At 37.2% G+C, this 20,929-nt stretch overlaps 1 protein-coding gene across 1 annotated transcript in view; it reads right to left on the reverse strand.

Moving 5' to 3' along the window:
• The window catches only part of LOC134540181 (fatty acid synthase-like), a 109,956-nt gene that overhangs the window by 23,071 nt on the left and 65,956 nt on the right, over positions 1 to 20,929 (reverse strand). Inside the window, exons 15-25 of the mRNA XM_063382744.1 lie at positions 19,779 to 19,895; positions 19,124 to 19,232; positions 18,752 to 19,012; positions 17,276 to 17,437; positions 15,206 to 15,360; positions 13,818 to 13,976; positions 11,565 to 11,798; positions 7,069 to 7,253; positions 5,140 to 5,337; positions 2,726 to 2,789; positions 2,088 to 2,270 (exon numbers count right to left, since the gene is read on the reverse strand). Coding sequence (XP_063238814.1) covers positions 2,088 to 2,270; positions 2,726 to 2,789; positions 5,140 to 5,337; positions 7,069 to 7,253; positions 11,565 to 11,798; positions 13,818 to 13,976; positions 15,206 to 15,360; positions 17,276 to 17,437; positions 18,752 to 19,012; positions 19,124 to 19,232; positions 19,779 to 19,895 — 1,827 coding nt within the window. The remainder of the gene's footprint in view (positions 1 to 2,087; positions 2,271 to 2,725; positions 2,790 to 5,139; positions 5,338 to 7,068; positions 7,254 to 11,564; positions 11,799 to 13,817; positions 13,977 to 15,205; positions 15,361 to 17,275; positions 17,438 to 18,751; positions 19,013 to 19,123; positions 19,233 to 19,778; positions 19,896 to 20,929) is intronic.

The raw sequence follows: 20,929 nt of genomic DNA on the forward strand, positions 1-20,929 counted from the left end.
AAAGCATTTTAATGTATACTTATAGAATTGTAATAGGCTTTATACGGACTCTCGCGATGCATGTGAGCATCTATAATTAATAGAGACCGGAAAAATTCGCGGATTCATTCGGCGATAGGCTAGAAGTCAAATACATATACCTTTTAGATGATTTTGCTATTGGCTTACTGTTCATCTGGACGAATCTCAACCAATTATAAAACACCAACCAAAGAAGGATCGAATCACAGACAAACAAGCTGAGACGACTAACAAGTCAGCAGCAAATGAACTGCCGTTATTTGCCCGAGTGTACAGGGGAATGTGCAGTCTATCCTGAAGGCCGTCGAAACCGCGAATTTTTCCGGTCCCTAATCTACATCAATATTATGGCCGTTTCACAAGATCAAATTATTATTGAATTCAATCTGTTGCATTCATTGTACATGATTTTCGATATGTACATTGAATTAAATACAAATTGAAGATGTTACTCAACTAAGCTTATTCTTATTAACTTATAAGTATTTTGTTTGTTCAGTACATAAAAGTAAAAGATTCGTTATTATTTAAATAATGAGCATCTTTAAGCAATAACGTTTTCAAAATATTTACATAAACATAATGGAATATATTTTTTAAATACTTTATATCTACGATCACATCAACGGCAGTATTATGTAATCAATGAGGTAATGAAATATCCTGAAAGGATATTTTCTTCTCTGTAAAGTAAATTTGTAATGCAGCCCTCTTAATGTTAGTCTTGTGAGTTATTTCGTCTTCTAATATGCTACAGCAATGTATAAAATTAAGTTTTGTTAGTGTTTTAGTCTTGTGTAATGTGATAAATTCAATATTTTTTTTGTATGTTCGTATTCATAAAGGTAGGCTACATATCGTATTAAGATAAATAGTAATATTTGTAAATTTAAATTCTTTGAAACAACGTCGATAAGAGGTTCACCTACCTCTGTTAAACTGTATGATGGTGCATTGTAAAAAATTAGGTAGTCTGACTTAAGTGAGATTGTATTTAGATTGTGTGTGATGCATATGCAATATCTAAGCATATGCATTTATGTTATTATCCTTTTAAAACGTTACATGATGAATTTCGTATACTTTTTAATGTCAACTAACATTATTTTTCACGGACTATTACATCCAGATAAAGAATAATTACCACATGTTTGAAGATTAATTGTATTCCGATACGTTTAAAGTATTAAAATTTTTAGTTTTAGTTTTAGATACGACTCATACTACATTTGTTAAAGTGAGGTTTCTTGATTCTGAATCCCTGCATCTGCAATTTCCTAGTGAGCCGCCGGTCAGATTGTCATCCTCTCAGATTGTCGAGGAACCAGATACATTTTTCGTCGAGTAAACTCGAGCTGTCAACCTTCCCACTAATCCTGTGATAAGGGTATAGTAGCTTTATCACGCGCTGCGGCTACAGTTCCTTCGGTTGAAAAAGCCACTAAATCTCACTGTTAAAAGAGAGAACTTCTAGAGCAGAATATTGGAAATAAACATTTACTGACACGGCCTCTTAAGAACACTGCTTACGTAAATCAGCCAATCAGGCCACACTTTACTACTGAATAAGTTCCAGAGTTCCTAGGGAATTCCCTTAATATATTTCTTCCCCTTTTATTACTCTATTCCAAACATATAATCACTGGTATTTGTAAGAATTTTTATAGTGATAAACACAGACGTTAAAAAACAAAAATGGCCAACTAAGAGATATTTAAGACTTTAATTATAGAAAAAAATATTGGATGCACATCCATACATCAAATTAAAAATTATGCGTACAAAAGTTGGGAGAGCAGGGGTTCTGCTAAATTACAAGGGAGAAAAATCAAATTCCAAAAGTGAAAACAACAAGCGATCGACCCAAACACAGAACTTGTGAAATAGCTAAGCTTATATAATTAATTCATTGCAATGATTTGATTTTAAAAGCAGTGAACTAGAGAGATTTAAGACCAACTAAAGTTATGAAACGATAAATTGAAAGTTAAAGTAACTCCCAGACGTTTGGCCAAAAGCATTTAGTGCTTGTATTATTTACTCTCTCACAACGGTAAGGCTCTCACCATCACGTACGCGAGCGGCACGGTTGCAGCGTCCTCTAGGCTCCAGGTTTCAGGCACGGGCCACATCAGGCGCGGCTCCATGGTCAGCCGTGCGTTCCCCGGCTCCAGGCGTGCCAAGCACATCACTCTTCGCCCGTCGGGAGTGCGGCCGGACACTTCCACTACACCCAGGCTGATGTCGTCCTGACAACACCATTCAAAGTAAATTTGTTTAATTTATTGAATTAATTTCTTTTCTACGTATCAAGATGAGGTCATGCCATATGTGATACAGGTCAGGGAACTTAGAAAACAAACTGGTCACAGCCTATAGTAAGACAACACTGTACTCCCAGCATTTTCTTAGGGTGATTCCAGGAAACTGAAATATGGATGGACGGACTGGAATTTAAACCCACAAACTTCCAAAAAGATACGTTAGAAAACAAAAATGGCCAACTAAGAGATATTTAAGACTTTAATTATAGAAAAAAAATATTGGATGCACGCCACTGCAACATTTGTTGTGCGTTACAGAAAACATTGTAGGGCTAACAAAAACCACAAAATATAAGAAACCAGCTAAAATTATATTAAGTCAAAACATATATATTCCATCATCAAGATCATGACTTTAATAATGTTATATGTCTAATCACCTGCTTTCCTTTGCTCAAATTTTTTAAGTTGATGCCAACACAAGACCACTCAAAGTCATCGAATCTGAAACAAAATAAAAGCTTTCATTTAGTGTGATTTAACATAAAATTTTTTCCAAGTTCAGAAACAAATATTTCTTTCGTGACTTTTGGTTGGAATCCAAACTCAAACCAAATGCTGTTAAACTTGTAAATTAACTTATATTTTATGTCCACACCATTTAGTTAATGTTCTGACATCGTCCAGGCTAAGTCCACCATCTGCTCCTCTACTCTGTGTGTGTGTGTCCAACGTGACGTGACGTGACCGACCTGGACGATGGTGTGAATGACTGCAGTTAAAAAAAATACCAACAGCCAGAATCAAAAATTTATAACTTTTAGCAAAATTCCATATCCACAAAAATATATAAGATGACCTGGAAATGAAAATGTCCTTGATATAAAACAACTTCAAGTCTTTTAACCTGTTGGTTGTCTAATAATTATAATTGTTTTACTGTAAAGTAGTTGTCCTTTGTCTTTTTTTAACTGCCCGTGTTAAAATTGTATTGAGTCTATTCTCACAGCCTCGCAGGGGCGTGTAAGCAGCTGGGTTGGTGCCGCGAACGAGTGTGCAACGGAGTGCAATGTCTCGAACGGACAGCAAAGCCGAAATATTGATTGTTGCCCGAGCGACAATTGGCCATAGTTGTTGCCGTATGTTTATTTGTTAATATTGATAATACAATGAGTATTAGAAACGGTTTTTTTCAGCATCGAACATAACTCATATTATAATTAGTAATTTCTTACTTAGCTCGACTACGTACCATGGCCTGAAGTACTCTGCAGTTCACTGCACATTTTCGTGGGAAGCCAGCTCCTAGTGGCACTCGGCCAGTTTGTCATCAACCTTCAACGAGTCTAGGCGAGTTTCGCAGTGGACCCCCTCAACCTTTGTTCGTCACTGACCACATTTTCAGCAATTGTGTAAATTTTTAAATCTTTGCTCATTGGTTCCACGGCTAGCCCACGTATGGGACTTTCCCTTGTAATCGTAATTTGTAATATTTTCCTGGTCGCGAGGTGTGGTCCAGGCCTCACATAATAAATATTAGTCAAGAGACGTCTGCAGTTTTGCCTGCACAGGGACACCGCATTAAGCGAACAGTGCGCCAATGGCTTTAACTTTTAATATGGTCAGAGGACTTTTGGGGCCTGCGTTTATAGCCCATGTAGTACTTAATTTAGGGCTCGTAGCCATCACAGGTTCATGCATGCATTCACAACTCCAATGGTTTGTTTGCCCTGCCTACATGCATTTCAAGGTTTTTAAATATCTGTGTAATGGTGCTATTGGGGATGGCTACCACCTGTTAGGATTCTGTTTATTTCGTGTATCCATAACTGTGCAACGCCACCAGCGGTTGCCTTCATGTTATCGCGTGTGTGTCCAGCACAACTTAATGTTAAGTGCCGCTCATCGCCAATGGCTGCCCTGTAAACAATGTACCTCAGGCCAGAGGGCCCGTAATCATAGACACGCAATCGACAGCATAGTCTGTCACAACCAGTCACGGCCACACGACGAGCCCTGGCTCAGTGATTAGGACACGCCATGTACTGAACAGTACATTTACAAGAGATCAATGTGCTATAAAAACCATTAATACTGATTCCCAGTAATTATCATTCCATCATTTGTAACATCCCGTAGCATAACGTCCCCGGTGGCTACAACAGCCGGAGGTTCTCCGTCTGATCAACACTTGTCTGCCGGCCGTGTGGCACACCAGCCCCAGAGCAGAGTCTCAACTCTACCTGTGGACTAGCTGACAGGTCCATCACAAGTTAGTTGGCATCTTCACCAACCGCCGCATCAACGGCCGGTCGACAGTGTGTTTGTGTTTTATATGCATGGTGCCTGCCACCTATAGGTTTATGATAGTTAATAATAAGACAAATAATCCTATTGGAAATGTCTATACATATAGTCACAATTTTAACGCTAACACTGGATTCAACCTCAGAGTTGAGAGTTTAGAGTTGCGAATGAATTATGAGTCGCGAAAATATGCGAATGTAGGCAAAAGTAAGCAAAAGTAAGAGAAAGTATGTAAACATAACATTTATAAAAATATTTGAAAGTAAATGAAATCATTCGCTGTTGCTGCCATCAGTAATACTGTGCCATCGAGCAATCACTCACCTGCTATTTCTCTCTTATTTTTTTCCCTCTCCATGGCAGCATAAGAAAGTAACACAAACATTAAACGCGGGAACCTAATATAATAAGTAGAGATTAAAAATTAACATGAACATAAAAAAGTACTGAAATATAAGACTAACTCAAACATAAGAACGTCATACGTACTACCTCAAAAAATGAAAACCACGGACTCAGAATAAAATGAAAGGTGAGCAGTAGCTACCCGAGTGCCGCCGTCAGCCTGTGCAGGTCGTTGCGACCCGCTGCCGACTGGGGCGATGCCTCCAAGTGCCGCAGACTGCCCCACGCCTTGTTGCAGTAGATGTTCACCACCAGGTCCAGGCTCAACTGCTTGGTGTAAAACTGATCACTCAGCGAGAATGGCGGAGCTTGTCTATCCATCAGGAAGACAAACCTGCAACTGATTGATTTAGTGAAAATACAGATGTTTCTCACAAAAGACTAAACTGGCACACACAAGCCTAGAGTTCGGCCAGACAGACTCGTGCCCCCTTTGAAAAAACATAAACAAACATCACAGTAGCTTTGAAGTGTCTACAAAATACCTGGAGAACCAATTAAAAATCATTTTAAAACATTTCTTTTAATAAGTTGTACACATCAGTCATTTTTATTTATAATAAGCTAAATTAAAACATAACACAAAGTAAAACTACCATTCACAGGAACGTGCTGCTTTTTTTATTACTAACTTAAAATCTTGTCAGAAGGTTCAACATGATTAAGTGGATGTCTCTAAATATTCATATTTAATGTACTAGGTACTTTAAAAGTTGACAAAAATGCAAGTCAATAAAACACTACTGCAATTTAAAGTTTGTAGACTTTCAGCACCATTGCTGTTTATTTTGAGACCATTCATGACTTTCATGACTAGTCCAGTTGCCTTTACTTTTTTGTCGCTTTTGTGACATTTGTAGCCTATAGACACTCTGAAAGTTAAAGACTATGCTTATTCCACTCCTACTTAATAATAGTAACATTAATTTGCTACTGTTAGTATTCCACAATTTAATGTACCGAGTCAATTGTTTGTTTTTATAATATTACGGTCTCATTATCATCCACGCTAAACGTCTTGGTGGGTGAACATTTGTGGGCTGGGAGCAGTAATCTTTCGAGGTGGCCTCTAATATATATATATATATATATATATATATATATATATATATATATATATATATATATATATATATATATATATATTAATGTTTGCTTGTTTGTCCCATATGCATTTCTAAACCCTTCATCTGACTGCGATGAAACTTTGCACATGTTACCTTGGAAACCAGCCCTCCTTAAAACAGAACTTTGACACAAATGTTTGAAATTTTGTATACTTTGTATTTAAAATTAGGAGAATATTGATTTCTAAAAAAGAGGCGGGTCACAGTCTACATGAAATAAAAAAACACTTGCATCGCCCTTTCTCAGCCCCTAAAACTGAGTTTTTGTATTTTTTGATTAACACGCTTTGCATTTAAATTAAGGGGGAAATTACTGTCTTCAACTAATTTATAAAAAAAAGAATGTCAAAAAACCACCCCCATCCACCTTCTTCACCCTTGGTACTGTTTGATGAAAATTTTCACACATGACATTCAAAAAGAAGAGAGTTATAAAAAAAATTTAAAAAAAAAAATGAAAATTTTGAGCATACAGTTTCTTGATGTACTTTATCAAGATATTATCATCTGATAATATTAAATTCTTACTTTTGAAGACTACCTATGTACATAACTGAAATACATACACTATCTTGGTTTCAACCATTTTTGCCATTGAATTTTTTTTTCTATCAATTTAACATTAAATATTTTATCTCTGTTTAATCATAGTACATGATTAAGAGGACATATTTTTCTTAATAGTGACTGTCTGCTACAAATAGTGTCTCCTGTGAAAAAATTATTTGTTTATCATTGGTATTTCATTTAGACTGTATACTAATACTGTAATAATACCGTCAAAAGACATAATGTTATGGTCTTAGAAAAATAAACAAAAAGTTCAAATTTAAAAATATTAAAAATTATAATTATTGTTATACAAAATGATATGCTAACAAGCTGGGTAGCGCGCTCTGTACTGCAGCCTCAGTGTATCATGGTTGCTGTGCCTTCAGACATACCTCTTGAGGTTAGTCTTTATTTGGGCCGTCGCGCGGCTCAGCAATTCCTTCACTTCCTCCAGCGAGCTGGTGTCAGCCACGAAGTAGTATCTAGAGGAGCCGTTTGTAACCAGCGTCTCCGAGAACTCAACAGTTGGAAGCTGGGGCAAGTAGATCACCGTGGATTTCTCGTTGACCGGCACGCACTGACAATTGGAAAGAATGAGCATGAAATGCTGTTCATTTTAACTTAATCCACAGTCTATTTTAGATTTGAGTCAATTCCTATTCTGGGATCTGAGGATTTTATAGATTCTAATGGAAACAAAAAAGAATTATATCCGATCATTTTGGAACCAAAGTTGGTCAATTCTTCCTCTAAAGCAAAAACACAAAACTGCAAGTTTCATATTATTTAAGAACTATTAAAGTTAATATACCAATAACCTTAAGCAGGGGCGCAACAACAGGGAGGGTGGGGTAAGGGTATTTTGCCCCCCTCTGATACCTTCAAGTGGGGGCAAATGGGGGCAAAGAAAGTGCTGTGTAATCAATTTTTAAATAATAAAACTGCTCATATAGCACCATTTTCCCCCTTAAAATACAAATATTTCCGGGGAAGGACCCCCGGACCCCCCCCCCCCCCCCCTGCTTCAATAGGGGGGATCGATGATTCTTTATAAAAAGGTATATTGCCTCCCCTTATGGAAATTTAGTTGTTGTGCCCCTGACCTTAAGTAAATATTATCATCAGATTTATTTATTTTTACAAGTAGCAAAGTTAAGGCACTGACAGCCTTGTCTTACAAAAACAATCAATCACTTCTACAAACACAAAAAAAAATTAAATAATAATAGTAATCTCTTTGATAAAAACTAAACTAAGAGAATAACTGAAATTGAAGTTACTAAAGTATAATTGTATTATTATCTTAATTTAAAAAAATTTAATGTGAACATAAATGCTGGTCTAGTTTACTGAAACAAAATTGGACAGTATAAATATGTACATATCAAAAATTACATAACCAATGATACCTCTATGATTTAAAAAAAAAAATTACCTACATTAACTACAATATAATACATTAGAAAATAAAACCTATTCATCATTTAAATGTACGTTTCAAACAATTGAACTTATCACAAAACAATGTACACCACACACAAATACATACCCTAAATTGAAGTTGAATATAAATAAAATACATTCACAACCCTTTTCAAGTGTACAAATAAATTTTTTTTTATATTCCAAAACAAGACTTTTGTAAGCCAAGTGTGAACTGTATTACTCTTCAAGAGCATGCCAAAAATGTGCTGCAGTTGCAGTCAATGATTTAAAAACAGATTGTAGCGATGTCTAGGTATCAACCAAGACAAGTAAGTTGCTCTTAGAACAAGTGAGTACCAATATTGTGACAGAATTTAGAAACTGAAATATTTTAGCTCAAAGTTGTTGGTATTTTGTTTGAATAATTATTATTTTCTACAGCATTAGGCTGTGTAGTTTTCATCTTTTGTTTAGTTTTAACCACAAAAGTGTTCCGTAACAACTGTAACAAGAAGAAATGTTGTCTTGTGTTTTAAACGAAAATTTAAATGAATTCACACATTTATAATCTTCTGCAATCTGTTAGCTCACTGGTCAGTAAAGTCACAATAAACTATGTCAATGTAATCAAAACATGAAAAAAATGAGCACCTGAGCAACACATTTTTTTAACATGTTCAGGGAGTAAATTTTTGAGACGTTTCAAAGAATAGAGCTTAGCCAACACTTTCTTGCTTATGTCTGCAAAATGCTTGGACCAATTTAATGCACAGATTATGGCAGGACCCAATCCATTTAGTTTTTCAAGTAATCAAAAATATTATATGATAAGGTTTTAAACAATAATTCAAGATATTCGGGGCAATTTAAAAGGAGTCTTGATCTATTTAGTAAATGTTTTATTCAATTAATAAGGTGTTTCATAAGTTAATTAAATGATTTTTTTTAACTAATCGGTATGGATGATTGAAGGAACGTCTTGTCGACTCAGGGACATAGCAGATGGATGATGAGGTGAGAATGGAGTATCGACGGAATGCGAGGGCAAGGGTAATGAGATCAACCTGAGTAAACCCAACGGCTAACAGCGACATCTGCCGCGTTTCTCGTTTGCGAAAACTCTGGGTTTGACACCACAGCGATGAACTCCGATCACTCTGCCAGTGGCCCCAAATTAATGTGTAATCAATCTAATAAATTCTAAATATTTTTAACTTATGGTTTCTCATTAAAGAAGTAAGGTTTGTTTTAACTACTGTCCAGGACAAGTAAATATGATGACATGTTTATCTACATGTTAAGCAAAAAAAAAAAAAAAAAAAAAATTGGGGTGGTAAAAGTTGGGGCGACTACCGCTATGTTTATACGTGGATTCAATACCAAAGTAGGATGCTTTGAAGGAACAGATAAAATAAAAATATGATGACCAGGTGCAATGTTGTGATTTTCTGATTTCTCTGGGTTTTCCATGTCCACTGATTCTATATTCGATGCGTTATCACTGGGTTGAGCCGAAGTAGGTCTCATATTTCATCGTGCGCACTCACCACTTTTGGCCACCTGGGGCAATTCCATTGCATTTTCCTAGGATTCTTTCTTTACTAATCAATAGAGCCGACATTTCTCTGCATCTGAAAGTCTAGGTGGCCGGTTAGAATTTGGTGTCACTCATTGCTTCTCTGCTTTTTTTCACTTTCGGTTTGGGCATTATTACTTGCTGCTTGTGTAAAAAATTTATGTGTAAAAATTTATGTGCAAAAAATATTAATGTATTTTTATTTCAAAATTTAGTTTACACTATAACTCTAGGAATAAAAGTTGTTTTGAGCAAATCAACCAAATACTTTCGATGCTAACTCGCTTGCAGTCGAACGCTAGCCACGCCTACTACGCATTTTAGCATTCACTGCCACGCGCTCAAGTCATTGCGGGGGACGCAGGGGGAGCATTGGTGCCAGCGCTTCCCGTCGCCGTCAGAGTGGGCTTTACGGTTGTATAGATATTATTAGCCTCGAATGTATAGCTTGGCCATAATGAACGTTTCAAAGTGTCCTATTTTTTTGTGTCGCCAGGATTCTGTAATGATCCCCCCCCCCAAAACGAAACATAAGACGTTCATTCATAGAATTCACGTCAAAATAAACGAATAAATGATAGTCAAAAATGAAATATGGAACGTAGCACCAGAGGCTGCAACATCTTGACGTCGTCCGGGCCTGCGGCCCCCTTTGAGCCCGATGTGCCACCGCCTAAACACCACCATCTGTTCAAACCTCCCGCTTGTGCGTGTGTTGCTAGCCCGGCAAGAGGGCACTTAGCTGCAGTGCGCCGCACCCCTAATTGGTATTAATAAATATTGTAATCCTTTTCTTTTCGCCCCTAAATAGTGTCACGATGGCTACGTATGTGAGTGTCTTTTGTTTAATCAAATCATGATGTTTTATAATTCAATACGTGCAAACACGGACAAGGACGCTCCCTAGCGGGCGGCGGAGGAACTAGCACGTAACTTGATTTAAACTGTTTTCTATCATATAAGTAATTATTACAGACGGTCTGGGTATAGATGTGATGTGCTTATTTTTGTAAAAGAGTTCATGTTATTTTTAATAATAACCCGGAGCACGCAATAGCTAAAGTGTAACGGTAATTGTGTTCGGCGCGAAGGGCGCCATGTTGCCTTCCGCAAGCCCGGATCTCTGCCCAGTCTCCTTCTACAGCCGGCCGAGAGCGGACGTCTCTGCAGACACCCCGGGGACATCACCGTTGTTTCACCGAGAAGTAGTTCTGTTAAGTAATTTATCCAAATCGTTTTCTTTTTATCCTCGGGGCCTCTCTCGTTCGGAGAGACTGCTTAATTAATAATTAATTACTCTCCGGAGTTTTCGGTCATCTGTGTGTTAAGTAACGGCTTGAGGCGACCACGTGCGTGGTTCGCCTCCTCACCTAACCTGATTCGTGCCTCGGGCGTTTTATAGCTGTATCAACGGAGGATCGTGTAAGGACGTGTACCGTGAGTAATAAAAACCAACTAATTGAGTCATGTGTTTTGTGTTCGGGGGGGCCACGTGGGTCCTTAACCTGGTCAGCGGCGTGTGGGACGCCCTGAGAGCCCACTGCGGTAATTAGAAGCGTGCCCGACGCTGAGAACGGGCTTGGTTAGGAACAGGCGTTGCGTTGAGGATCAGGAGGGCTAATATCTCGCCGCACACGGGCCACGTAACGCCCTGAGTTAGAGTTTCCAGCCGGGTCCACGTGCTCACTCACGTCGTGGCGCCCATTAATTTCCACCAATATTCCAACCTCAACACCGGTACGCCCTCAATCTGAATGATTACATGGTGACAGGTGGTTGGACGCCCAAAAACTTGGCTGAAGTGTAGTTAGTGTTTACAACGTGTGAACAGTTTTAAATTAGTTTAACGACGGGGCTCACTGGCCATCGTCGGACCTGCTGCAGTACCTTCTTGAGGACGAGCCAGCGGGTGCTGCCGAAGTGCTGCTCCGCCACGACGGCGACGGACGCTCCCAGCGCCGGCTGCTCCCCGCGGTCCAGCCTCGCCAGCAGGAAGCTCCCGCGGGTCTCCAGGAGGGCCAGCGCCTCTCTCACGGTCGAGCCTGTCGCGAGGAGAGTGCTGCCCAGCGCGGCGTCGCCCGCGCTCTGCACCTCGTCCGTGCTGATGGCGTTCAGCGCCACCTGTCGCGCCCAGAACACTGCGGGTTGCTACCAGCATGTCTTTATATTGACCCTCACTAGTCTTTATAGCCAAGCATACGGTGACGCAGACATAGCGATCATTTACTTGCCATTGATTCCACATTTTTTCCAGTTGGCAAAATAATTCGTTCTCTAAATGATTCTTGTAATGGAAAAGTTTGATATAAAACATTATTGCTAGTTTACAATGTCTATCATAGAGGTTTTCTCAATGACATTCAGTGTATACTAGCAATAGTGTATGTCCAAAATAATTTTTAAAAATATTTTCCCCCCCAAAAAATCCTTTCTTCAAAGGAATGGTGTACAAACTGCATTTTAACAAAAATAAATCACCAACTTTTAAACTATTTTCCATTTTCAAAAAAAAAAATCAAGCAGTTTCAATCAAGAGAAGCACAAATTTTGATTATTAAAATCAAATATAGGTACATCTAATATTCTAGATTTTTTAGTGACTTTCATTAGGCACTACCCATCCAGTATATGTTATGATTCTGAACCATCTAGCAGGTAAGCCAGTGTACTATGTGTATATAAAACCATGGCCACAGCTCAAACTCAATCTCATGTTGAATTTCAATAATTATTTACATAAAAATTTTTATTCTAGAAATAATTTTAAGTATTTTTATGTACACAACTGAAGTTCATGTTATGCCTGAATGCTAGTTTTTATTCAAAATAATATATTTATTTAAATAAGTTTTAATTCATATAGTTAATAGCACAAACGATGAATTAACTTCTGACACAATGTAACAAAAAAGTAATTTAAATGAATTGCTGGCACTTATGTAGTTTGATACGACTGGCTGTCGCCCAGTGATTTTTTCTTCAAAAGGAATAAATTTCTTGGAAATTTGCCTATTTTAACACTGACAGAAAGCAAGGTAACAGAAGTGGCCATTAAAAAATCAAGATAATTTAATACTAACCCCAGATATTTGGCTGTAACACATAGAGTAATGTATAAAAGACTGATGTTGTTTCAAAAGTAGCAACTGATTATTTTCATAGCCAAATTACATTAAGGCATTACAGTGCCTACTTCAACTATCCAAAACAAACTCACGATTCATCTTCCTCACAAATCATATTCTACATCCTAATTCCATAGGATATTGTTGAATTTGTGAATCATCATTATGTGAAATAAACAAAGGCTTAGTTCCTACCAGCGACCTGCTGTGGCTTTGCACGGATATGATCTACTAATGTGGCATCATTTAGATTTAATAATTAAGTACTTATAAATATCAAAAATTAAAAAGTGTGCTTTGATGGACTGCACATTGTGAGGAGTGCTAGGTGGGTATGGCAACGAGTGCAAGGTTGGCAGGGGTGTGATATGCAAGATGGCGGGGAATAAAGGCTGATGATGTAAAGGAATTGTTTTATTATTTCTTACCAGCCTACACACATGATATGGTGTTAGGGTTAGTTATGATCTAAATTAAATGCCTACAGTAAATAACTTATTTCATTGGATAAGTATAATTTATCTGTCAAAAAAGCTTTGCAAATAACGCATTATATTTTAACCAATTATTAAAGATAAAAATGGATACTGTGAGTCATACCTTGAAGACAATAATGCTATCACTGACTTTTCTGTAGGCTTTTTTAAGACACACAAGTCTGTACTACATTAATTTGATGCACCAGTCATGCATAAAAAAGTAAGCTGTGTAAATGCCCTAAAAGCATAATATTATGACTTGATTACAAAATATCGAGATTTCTCTAATATCTTTAAATTTGATATCAATGTATTGCACACATAAACCTTCCCGAATAAATTCTCTAAATGATGGTGGAAACCACATCAAAATCCATTGAGGAGTTTAGAAGAAGTAAGCGAACAGACATACAGATAGCGCCTTGTTTTATACTTCTTAATAAATATAGATTATTATCAGTGGATTCACAATAGGTATAGGTATATATATATTTTTAAAAATTTTAAGTCTATTTTCACAGTGGAGAAGTGATTACCTTGTCCTTATGATACGAGCTGACTGCATTTCTCACTTCTGTGCCCAGGTTAACAGGCAATCCATTAACTATTTCAGTCATCTTTAAAGTGCTTCTTCTAAATGAACCAACATTCTCCATCAACAGCTGCACTGCCGTGTCCACAAACTCTCTAGCATTCTGGGGGAAAAAACATTCACTGTGGAACATACACTCGGTTGTTTTCAGAGCACTGCCAATTTCAGAAACTATGATAAAGTCAAAATTAATTTTTTTAATTGTTTTGGTATTCAGCCATTATTATATAAAGTGGATGATAGCATTTAAAATTTACTGTTTAGCTTGTAGCATTAAGGCTTGGCTTGAGTTAATGCATTTGGATGCCATTATTTTGTATCTAGAGCAATTCCTACGGATAAAACACTATATTATAGGAAGCGTTTTGTGATTTGTACCATACTTTTCACTTGATATATGCTACATGATATATGGTACATAATTATAAAAAAAATCAATCAAATAATTATAACAAACATTTCTTCCTGACTAATTGTAACATGGTGACTCACAATAAATTCATTTTCTGGGATCCTAAAGCTTGGGAAAATGCTTCTATAATTTATTTTTAAAAAAATATTTCTTCATAAAAGCACATGTACAGTAACGTGCAAAAAACAAACCAGAATATCAGTTTTATCATTATTTTATTTACTCATAAGTAGCCTAGCGTCCTGGGGTGTTATCACGACCAGGGAGAGTCTCGTGTTCTGTGTTCTAGCGCGCAAGTAGGTGCAACAACCGCTAGATGGCGCCCCAGCAACACATCTCAAACTGCAAGACATCGGCCACAGATGAACCGGGAATGATGTAATGCTGGTAAATGGTACTGTAATTCTTCAGGGGATTCCTCAGGGGATTTCCAAGCCGATGTAATAAATATAATATCTTGCATATTCATAAATAATCATTTAACTTCTGTGATGGCAGATATCATGGCTTCATTAGTAAATTAATAATATAGATCTTTTAATGTTATAATGATAACACCCCGGTAGGGCCATTAGGCTAAGAGGGGTTCCGCGGAATTCATTAATTTATGTAATTCTTCAGCATCTTACTTTAACTTATATTTGGAGGTTCTAGGTCCAGCAGAGTTTGACAACACTAGTCACTTGCGGAGGAGGCGAAGGAGTCGTAAGAGGACGGGAGGTGTCTGCCAGAATACACGATGCAGTATATTTCTTCCACAAACCCACTTCCTACTTTCAGTGACTGTATGTTTATTTCAATACAAGGCCATAAAGTAAATAGTATTTGAGAACTCACAATAAAAAAAAGAAATTAAGAGTTTGCTGTTCTTCAATTCTCAAACAGATTATAATAGTGAAAACATGTACAAATGTTCTCACCTGATACTGTGTCTTAAGGTAGGGCACGAATCGAAGTCTGTGGCTGATCACGTTGATCCTGCTGTCCTTGTCTAGTTCCTCTGTTCTTATCCCAGTTATCTTTACCCCGCCACAGCAAACGGAGCGGGTGAATTTGTTGAACACCGCCACACAATCTGTACATAATGTGAAAATTACACAGGCAATGTGAATACTAAATGATTTCACTAATTAATACCAATTAACTTAGTGCCTAAAATATAAATTTAGTTAAATAATAGATGACACTTTTTTTTTTTTAATAAAGTGACTGTAGCGAATGAGGTTGTTATGGTTAATTATTTTCTTCTTTACTATAAATGGTCAATGAGTTTTTTAAAATACTTTTTTCTCTTGTTATTGTTATATTTGGGTTCACACTTTTACTTTCTCTATGACAGAGAGGTCTATGGTAGCTTGAAAATAATTAAATGGTAATAAAGAAAATTGAATGGCATTATGTTAGACTATTAATGATGGTAATTTAAATTTTAATAAATATTATATCTGGAAAGAATATAATACATCAGGGTTTGATGTCTATTTCGTATTATGATATCCACCATAACACTGAGATGATGTAATGCCCCCTGTGTTGAGGACCACTTTCCTTCTGTAAGGCCCTTCACAGTTACAGAGTTAAAATTCTCCCTATCATGCACTTCTGAATCGTTTATCATTGCTGGGCGCCAGTTTCCGAATGTACCCAACATAAATATTTATTAAATACAAAAATAAATTTAATACTAATTATATTATGTTTATTAATTAACATTAAAAATATTAAATGACAAACAAGGTTGCTTACACTTAGCATAAAAGTAAAACAACATATAAATTAGCTATTAAAAATTAGGTTGGGCACAAAAGATACAAAAGTTCAGTTATTTGGAGATAAAATAAATTTTGCTAGTTCAGAATTTCGTAGGTTCGCATGAGAATCAAAATACATCAAGACCTCTGAGTAAAGTGATATAAAAACATTAATTGTGCCATAATTTAAAGAAACTAGAGGCTTTAAGAGTATTTAAGGACAATTGATTTAAAACAATTACCGTAGATTTATCAGGCAGCAGATGGTCACAAACACAATTCGAGCTATGACTCGGTACGACGACAGATCAGGATTTAACATAGCATATAGTCATACCTGATTATTCGCCGATATATGGTTTTCAGATTAAGCCCCAATAAAACCAATATTACCAGAGCTTCGCCGAAGCTTGGTGCATATTTTCTCGCCAATTCGGGAGAAGTAGCGATGCCAGAAGCTATTTAAAATGCCGCGTCGGCAAAATCCGACGTAACAGCACACACACAAACCACAAGATGGCACACCGAAGTTTTTCTCTTCTCTATTACAAATTATAGCATCTCTAACAACAATGTTTTTAAAAGATCCGCTGATCTATCGGCCAATCACCGGCCTTGAATTAAGCATTTAAAAGACATAACATTTAACATTATTAACATAGAGAAGGGTTTCAATGCTCATAGCAATATCCAAAACAAATTTAGTAGTTAATTAACGTGAAAGATGTATAAATTTGGCACAAATAAATACGTAAAGAAATACTAAAAAACATAAATAAATTATTTAAATTAAAGTTTCAGTGTTCTGTGATCTGATGTAATATCACAATGATATTTTAGATCACTATGAGTGTTTTATGTGTTACTGTAATAAGGTTTAAAAGACACTTCTAAATATCCTATTCAATCTTCTAGAAATTGAATATACCACATGTCACAATGTAATAAGTTACGCTAGTCCGATAGTTTTAGTAATAATACAAGAATTTGGGCTGTAATGATTGTTGAATTTACTTTCCCATTTTTCATGGTGCATCACAAATTCATTTACAGTTTGTAAGCAGCGTAGGATATGTTTGTTCGAAGATCACACAACTAGGACAATTAGATACACTGCTAGTCTACTAAGTTGAATTCTCCAAATTAATTTTTTTATCGAGGTCATAGGAGAACTTGTTCTCCTTTCACGATTAGCAACAGTGATTGGAAATGGAACAGTTTGGTAAGTCAGGCACTTACCCTCCGACGAGACTGGCTGCAGCGGGTTGATGAGCAGGCTCTCTATGTGCCGGGGGAACTGCAGCTTCTGCTGGCCCTCGTTGGCGTGGAACACGGCCAGCTGCAGGAGGGACTCCACGAAGACGCCCCAGTCGTCGCTGCGATCCACCACGGCTGTCGAACCTTGCAAACACACCAGTGACAACGCTGTGCTTGTGTGGCCTAGTAGCACGACCATGCCAAAGTTCCTTTCATCTAACAACCGGGCACATGCAATAATTGGGCAGAGGACTTTTATGACAGCTTAGTGCATAAACATCAAAGTTTTTTTTTTTAAAAGGTTTTCTAATTGTTTTACTATGATTGACAATAATGATAAAGCTTGAATGAACAAACAGGTATAAACTGTAAAAACTGCTCATATTATGAAATCACCATTTTTTTTTTCTTGGGTTAAACATTTATCAACAGCCAGGCAAGGTCCTTGAGACAAATCGGAAATATTGGGAAAGGAATTGTCAGAAACCTAGTACATATTGGCTGGAGGTACTTTGGTTACACATGTTGTGAGGTTGGTAACAGGAGACAGTTGAGAGAGGAGACAGTAGTGATACGGATACTGGTTGATGCCACTGTGGAGCTGTGCATGTGCAATGGAAACGTTTGAACAAAGGTAATGTTGAAATAAAAGAGTGAAACAAGATAAAGAGCTAAACAAAACACCATGGACAGCTGAAATTATGTTGGCCAGACCAGGCTTTGAACCCGGGTCCCCTGAAATGTGAGTCCACTGCGCCAATTTCTCCGATAGTCCAATGAATAATCTTTATTCAGTGTTTCTCGACTACTTTACATTTCTACCAAACAGGGGCGCATCCAGGAGGGGGGGGGGGGGTTGAGGGGTCAACCCCCCCCCCCCCTTAGCACCAAATCTTTAATTAATTTCTTATTCATCACTCACACAAATTTCATGTTAAAATTAATAAAAATTTTACTTTTACAATATTTAAATTTAAGAACCGAAAACTGCTAAAATAGCACTATTTTACACCTTAAAATCCAAATTTTCCCGGGGAGGACCCCCGGACCCCCCGCTTAATAGTGGGGGGGGGGGGGGGGGGGGTTTGCTTCGTAACACCCCCACATACACAAATCCTGGCTACGCCACTGCTACCAAAGGATAACTTTGAAAATGATCTATGAATATGGCTCTACATATTTTATATCAATGTAGGTATGAGGGCCACATAATCCAGTTAGATTTAACTTACACTGATGAACATGGCACTGATAAGAAATGCTGAAAACACTAAATCTGCACAAGTCCACTCATGATTTGAGTAAATTAAGAATAGTTAATTTTAACAAAATACTATGTACTAAATATAAACTATGTTTTTTAAAAAGGCAACATTTTAGTTTTCAAGTACACAGTTGTAACAGCTCTGGCTATGTATAACTGTAAAAAAAACTATTCCCCACTAACAATCTACCTACCATTATCAGAGAGTTCCATTCTGCAAATTTTTTTGAACATTTCTCCAGGCTCATATCCCTTTCTCTCTAACCCTCCGTAAATATCACTGGCTGTAAGTTCTTTCATGTGCTCTGTTTGGGAAGAAATCTCAGCGGCAGATTCTTGTGCAATATCATTCATCAGCATCACCCGACCCTTTAAGAAGATACGGTTCTTGTGGAATTCAGAAACTTCGAATTTCCCGGTGGTTTGTAGGATGGTGAGATGAAGGCTGATCGACTCTGCCACACAAAACAGAAAATTCAAGTTGATAAATTTAATAAGAAAATACTTAGATTAGATTACTACACACATTTTAACAAACTTCGTGATATGTACGACACAAAACTTACCATTCTCTGGAAAAACCAGAGGTTTTGGTGCAAAGATTTTCTCAAACATCACAGGAATTTTCATGAAATCTCTTGAATGTCTGCTTCCTACTAGTTCCCATACCTTCATCTGTAAAAAAAAAAAGTATATCCAAACAGAACATACAGGTTTATATGTAATCTTTATTTTTCTGTTATTTTGTAAATGGTGTCTTGACATTGGTAGGCAAACCCCTGAGAAATTTTGATAAAAACAAGTTTATATATGCAGTTTATTTAAATTAAAATTGTAAGAGTAAACTGTGAACAAAAATTCATAGGTAGTTTTCAAGAGTATACCGAAAGCGTAAAACTCAAGAATTTTTTTATGTTTACAGCAAAGGCTTAGATAAGCATAAAACTCCACTAACCAAGAAACTGAACTATGTATTCTAGTATTCCAAAAAATTTTATATCTACCTAAAAGACTAAAATTGTAATTGATTTACGAGTTCATATTATGTGTGTTAAAGATTAAGACACAACTAAAAACTTCAACAATTTCACAGAAACATCATAAAAAAACTAAAAAGGTGATTTCTTATCAATAACAAAAATATTTTAATTTGTCTAAAGGTTTCAGTTAGTAAAATTACAATTAAGTAAAAGTTTACAGGAAATGAAATTGTTTACTCACCAGAATAACTGAAACTGGCAAAATGATTTCACCATTTAGCCTATATTCTTTCAGCAGCTGATATTTACCTTCATTTAAAGATATAGTTATGTAATGATTCAATGACAGCTTTTTTTCCTGAAAATGGGAAAATAGACTAATCAATCAAAAAAATTATGTATATTTTTCTTTAAGCTATTGCACTCACATCGACCAGGGCTACGCCCTTCCTAAGCCCGATGTGCCTCACGCCGCTGCTGACACCCACTAATTCAAGCCTCCCGCCAACAAGTGTGTGCGTTCGGTCGCCCTGCGCGAACCCTTTCGGTGCCCACCTTAACTTCAGCAGTGGATACTTCATCTTTTTAAATAATGTAGTTAATAATTAAATAACTGTAATACTCAAGTCTAAATTAACGTGTAATTATTAAAGGGTTTACATATGTTATGTTTACTTGTTCCGTTATATAAATCTACTAACGGTAATTTCTGCACTTCCTACAGCCATGACACCCATGGCCCAGCACAGGGTAGAACGCATCACAGCACCTTGCCGACTTCAACTATTGCTCTCAACTGATCCGTATCATCCGCCGTCATAATTATTTTAAACTTTTTTTTTAATTAACCTTCGAGGCCTGCCCCGGCGGTAGACTGTGTACTCAACTAATTAAAGCTCCCCAGAGCGTTTTGTATTATTCGGCGAGGTTACACTTTCGGGCCTAAGCTGGACTACTTGCTGTTTTTTGTACGCACTGTCAGTGTACGTGATGGCGGCAATAAAACTAAATAATCACCCAACTCGTTGCAATCAATTCTCGACCACGAGCTTTCCAGTGCAGAGACGGAGGCACAAGCAGTTGTCTTCGCAGGCAACAGAGCGGGCCGGTGAGTTCTAGCGTATCCACGCAGGGGGGAGTTGAGCCTAGCTCCACATGGGTTACATCACGGCCCTTGGTCGGAGTCTGTAGCTGGGTCCACGTGCCGTGCTCATCCACGTGGTGGCACCCAAGGTCTATACGTATGCCAATCCGAAAACCACCCCCCACGACATCACAATCACTAAATTTTCATCAGACTGAATGTTCGTGGGCCTGGTTATTGTATTCAGGTGATACTTATGGCTCGCCTTCACCCACTATGTTCAATCTTTGGTTTAACATCGATTGCAG

This window comes from Bacillus rossius, chromosome 16 (assembly GCF_032445375.1).
Source record: "Bacillus rossius redtenbacheri isolate Brsri chromosome 16, Brsri_v3, whole genome shotgun sequence".
Lineage (NCBI taxonomy): Eukaryota > Metazoa > Arthropoda > Insecta > Phasmatodea > Bacillidae > Bacillus > Bacillus rossius.